This window comes from Poeciliopsis prolifica, unplaced genomic scaffold, assembly GCF_027474105.1.
Source record: "Poeciliopsis prolifica strain line A6 unplaced genomic scaffold, Auburn_PproV2 SCAFFOLD015, whole genome shotgun sequence".
Taxonomy (NCBI): Eukaryota; Metazoa; Chordata; class Actinopteri; order Cyprinodontiformes; family Poeciliidae; genus Poeciliopsis; species Poeciliopsis prolifica.
Window position 1 is genome coordinate 8,378,035 of NW_026562390.1, and position 4,705 is coordinate 8,382,739.

The window sequence follows — 4,705 nt, forward strand, 5'->3', positions numbered from 1 at the left end:
CTGTTGGAGGAGAAGAAAAGCGGCGGCGGTGATGATGATGATGATGATGATGATGGTGTGGGCTGGAAGCTCTTCCACACCCCTCTGACTAGAACACACTTCCGGGTTTTTCTCCCGTCATCGGCTGTTTTTGTTTTTTCCAGTGGAGAGCTGCGGTCGCCGCTGTCTTAGGACGGAACCATGTCTCTCTTGTTGGACAAGCAGTTCGCAGAACTTCCTGCAGACAAGTCTGTTGACACCAAGACGTTCTTGGACAACGTGTCGACCCTGCCTCCGTTTTTCGGTGAGTAAAGTTCCGCATGAACATCTAAACACTACTCAGCAGGTGACTTTTTTTTTTCTTCCTGTGTACGCCGGGCTGATCGGTTTCCGACAAGTTATCTCGATTACTTCACATTTGACCTTTGTTTCAGTGCGATCGCTTTTCACGAGGATATTTTCATTTTTACGCAACAGGAACTTGCAGTCGTGTCTCGGGAGGAAGTTGGATCTGTAAAGAGAAACTGTTGACCCGCTGCACGGAGCGAACATTGACCCCATTGTGACTTTACTGAAACTCCATTCACTGTTTCTTCTTTCTCCTCCTCCTCCCCCCGGTTCCCCCGCTGAGTGCATCCACTCTGCCCTGTCAGCTGGGCGCATGCGCCATGAAGTCATTCATATTTCATTGCCGCGCTCTCAAATGTCCCGCTTCTCTTGCAGACTGCTTGGGATCAAAAGTGTTTTCGATCATCAAATCCGACATTAACGGGAATATAACGGTGAGACGCAGGCACACACTCACCTTCCCCTTCTATGTATTTTCATACAACTGCAATGCATTTAAATCGCCAGGTGGGGCTTAATGGAGCAGTTACTGTCATGCAAACTTGAACCAAATGTGCTTTTTTCCTCTTCTCCTTAGAAAATTAGAGCAGTTTATGATCAGGATCCTACAAAGTATGTCACCTTGCAGGATATTGTGGAAGCAGAGAGGGAAACCCACAAAGGAGAGTGGCCTAAAGTTGGAGCGACTCTCGCTCTCATGTGGCTCAAGAGGTGAACTACTTTCTTTTCTGTCATGAAGCAAAAGTTTTTATTCCCCTTGAAATTTTCCAAACTTTTGACAGACTTTATTTGGATTTCATAGGAAAGGTTTTTGCTCAGAGAAATCTCAAAAGTGTGGCAGACCTTTGTATACAAGACCCTTCAAGCAACGTAAAATACCGTGAACCAAACTGCTGTTTTGCTGGGAAAACCATTAGTCGTCCCACTCTACAAATCTGGCAAAAGCCGTAAGAATTTGCACTTTTCTCCAGACCACATGGGAGATAAAGCAAACGTTCTACGATGCTATTTCTGGTCAGAATCTGAACGTTTGCACCTGCATGTGAAACATGTATCATAAAACTAATACTGCAGATAAGCATGAAGGTGCCATAACTGCCATAAAAAGTCATCAAGATTCATCATGTTGTGGGGATGCTTTACTTTAACAGGAAAATGGTGCACAGGATGTGTCACCCGGTTAAAGGATCAGGCTACCAGGTGGGATGGAAATCATGTTTGTACATAATTTCCAATTGTTGCATCTGCCGAGCCACACAAATGTTCAGATGCATTGCCTGAAGAGTGGGATGTTTACTTCAACTATGAGATTGAATTTAATATTTATTTTTGATCCAAAGACAAATATATTCCCTTAAATAATGAATATAGTTAGTAAATTAACAACAGACGAGGAAAGATTCTTGGCTGTGTGTGAGAGCCCATTTACTAGTACAAATTTACTTTGATTGCACAACAAACTCAGAGTAATTTCTATCCGACATTTGCAAAGACGTTGCTCTGGAGGCGCAGAGATTAGAAACACACCTTAAATGTGGCAGTGAGGGCTGACTCAAAGGTGATGAAGATGAATGCAGGTCACACTTTTCAGACTTTGGTTTGTAAAACAAACTAAGCATTTATAACACTTGAGCAAAACTTAATGTCAACGTATAACACACTGAAGTCTATGGCTGCAACATGACTAAAGAGTCATGAATACATGCTATACACATTGTCCCTTACATGATGTCGCAATAGACGGGTGTGTTTTCTGCTCCCTCCTGCAGGGGTCTCCGTTTCATACAGGTTTTGTTGCAGAGTTTGGCCGATGGCGACAGAGATGAGAACAACCCTAACCTTATTCGGGTCAATATCACCAAAGCTTATGAGCACGCTCTGAAGAAATACCACGGTTGGATTGTTCAAAAAGTTTTTAATGTAAGTAGAAGGTCAACGTGGAAGAAATCTCTCATTTGAAAACTGCCCAGAAATGTTTTGTTGGTATTATGTTACTCTTGCACAATAATCTCCTGCATCCATAATATCACTCTCTCTGTTGGTTTTAATCTATATGGTCATTTAATCCTGGTTACTTAAATAATTAAGACAAAATGCTGGTTTCTTTAGTGTGTTTAGTAAAGGCTTTTCTTCCGTCATCTAGTTCAAAAGAACAAAGGAACAATATTTCTCAGATCACCTCAATGAGACCAGGACAAGCAAAAACATTTTTCTGCACCTTTTGGTGTGAGCGCTCACTAAATATTGAGGACAGAAGAGAGGTAATGACACGCCTTGCGTGTAAGAGTAGCGGTTCTTGTCAACCGTCTTCAGCAGCTGCGATTGGTGATGCGATTCTCCAAACGGATGACTCAAGTTGGCACCGAACTCCAGAGACGCAATGATAACGACAAGGTGATTCGAAACATTGTTTCACTCGATTAAAAAAAAATCAGATGGCTCCCCAAAAGAAGCTTCATTCAATCGCATACATATTGGCAAAGTGTCATGTATGAACTCAGGGTGGCGTCGTTTAACCAGCAGTGCTTAGAAACGGTACAGTCTAAACCCTGTGGGAGTTTCAGGAGCCCTTAACTATTCCTCCCAGATACAATATTGAAGGTTGACCACAAGTTGTCGTCATTTCAACACAATTGTCTCTCATCGGTATTGTTTTAGGTTAGAAAACTTCTTTTCTTTTTTTGCTTCCTTGCAATATTATGCAGACGATCATGCGACTTTTGAGTTGACGCAGCATTACAGTAACTGGTGGTTTCACTTTCCTCTCGGTGTCTCTGTGCGTCTTTTAGGCGGCGCTAATTGCAGCTCCCTACAGATCAAACTTCCTCAAGGCCCTGTCAAAGGGAGAAGAAGTAAAAGAAGAGGACTGTCTGGCAAACATACGTGTCTTCCTGGTAAATTATACGCCCACTGTAGACGCCATCTACGAGATGTACTCTAACCTCAACGCAGAACTGGACTACACAGTTTGACGTCTGAGGATGAAGCTGGACTTGAGGTTCAGGAGCGACCCACAGCTCCTTCAGGGTGTAACTCAAGTCCAGTTTTCAAAGGTTCTTTAAAAGGGGTGCTTTCCGTCTTTTTTGTTCTATTTATTACTCTGATTATGCCTTACTCAATATATTTAATGTATTTTTCTTCCTTAAATTGGAAGAAAAATGTGGTTAAAAATGCTTTTTTTTTGCAGGATGATTAAACTTAACTTTATATCATCCTATAGTCAGGATGTTGTAACAGTTGGTTTTTGCTGCTTCATTTATGAGATCACTGTGTGCCTTTCATCTTTTTTAACGCCACCAAAGAAATTCATCAAAGAAACATTCCTTTCATCTTTGCAGGTGTAAACTTTGTTTTGGCTGAATCAAGGCTGAACATTTTCATTTTGCTTTTTTTTTGTGTGTCTTTTTTTAACCTTTGATGTTTCACATTTTATACTTTTGTGTGAAACATCCTTCCAGTGAAGATAATGTGAATCTTTTGTGTTGCCTTCATTGTCTTGTGTGACCTGTTTATAATCATCGTGTGTGGCTGAATGAAATCATGTCAGTTGTGCAAGTATTTATAGATCTTTTCTGAATGAATACACTGAAAATAAATTAAACCTTTCTGGTAAATCATTTTTTTCAAAGAGATTGTAGTTTATGCGTCGAACACTAGACGGTGCTGTCCACCTATTTAGTCTTCAAGTTTGTGCTCTTATTTCTGCATGTTGCATTTCAAATTATGCCTCTGTTTCTGAAAGCGTTTAAATATTGTCTCGTTATTTTCTCTCCTTATTTTGATCATAAGTGCAAAAAAAAAAAGAAAAAAAATCAATACACTGAATTCCAATAAGGACAATCTGTATTCCGCATGTAGCCTAATCCTCTTAACAAGCCATGCTTTTCCTCGGCCCACTCTTATTTATCTGAAGTGTGTTGCAGAGGTCGGGGAGGCTCTGGTTCCTCCTCCACAGGAGCCTGAGCTAATCGTCTCTGAGCTAGAGGAACATGTCCGGTTTATCAGCAGCCTTGCACAGCAGAATGGAAAAACTTCCAAGCAAAGCTGCGATACTACAAAATAGGCACTGCAGTCCATTGAATAATGCCCCAGCGACAGTTGCTGACTTTAAACTGAAGATATTTGTCTAAAATGAGGTCATCTGCTGGAGATGGAAGTTTTTGCTGCTAATGCCTCCTTTTATACACTCTATATAATTAGCTTTTTAGGAGGCTACTTAAAGTGTCTTCACGTTTCGTTTCCGTGATGATCTAAGCTGCATCAGTGCTGCAGCATGCTATTTAGGAAGACAGATGAAGTAAAAGGGGGCACATCCAGTCACATTTAATACTGCTAATTCAAAAGAGACTTTAAAGGTCTTTTATTATTATTATTATTG

At 40.9% G+C, this 4,705-nt stretch overlaps 1 protein-coding gene across 1 annotated transcript; it reads left to right on the plus strand.

Annotated features, from left to right (window-relative positions):
• The first annotated feature begins 55 nt into the window (after window positions 1–55).
• Window positions 56–3,944, plus strand: LOC129366366 (glycolipid transfer protein-like). Its single transcript, XM_055040151.1, has 5 exons — window positions 56–283; window positions 703–761; window positions 905–1,038; window positions 2,097–2,247; window positions 3,117–3,944. The coding sequence occupies exons 1-5, from the start codon at window positions 181–183 to the stop codon at window positions 3,297–3,299; spliced, it is 630 nt and encodes a 209-aa protein (XP_054896126.1). The 5' UTR covers window positions 56–180; the 3' UTR covers window positions 3,300–3,944.
• The last annotated feature ends 761 nt before the right edge of the window (window positions 3,945–4,705 follow it).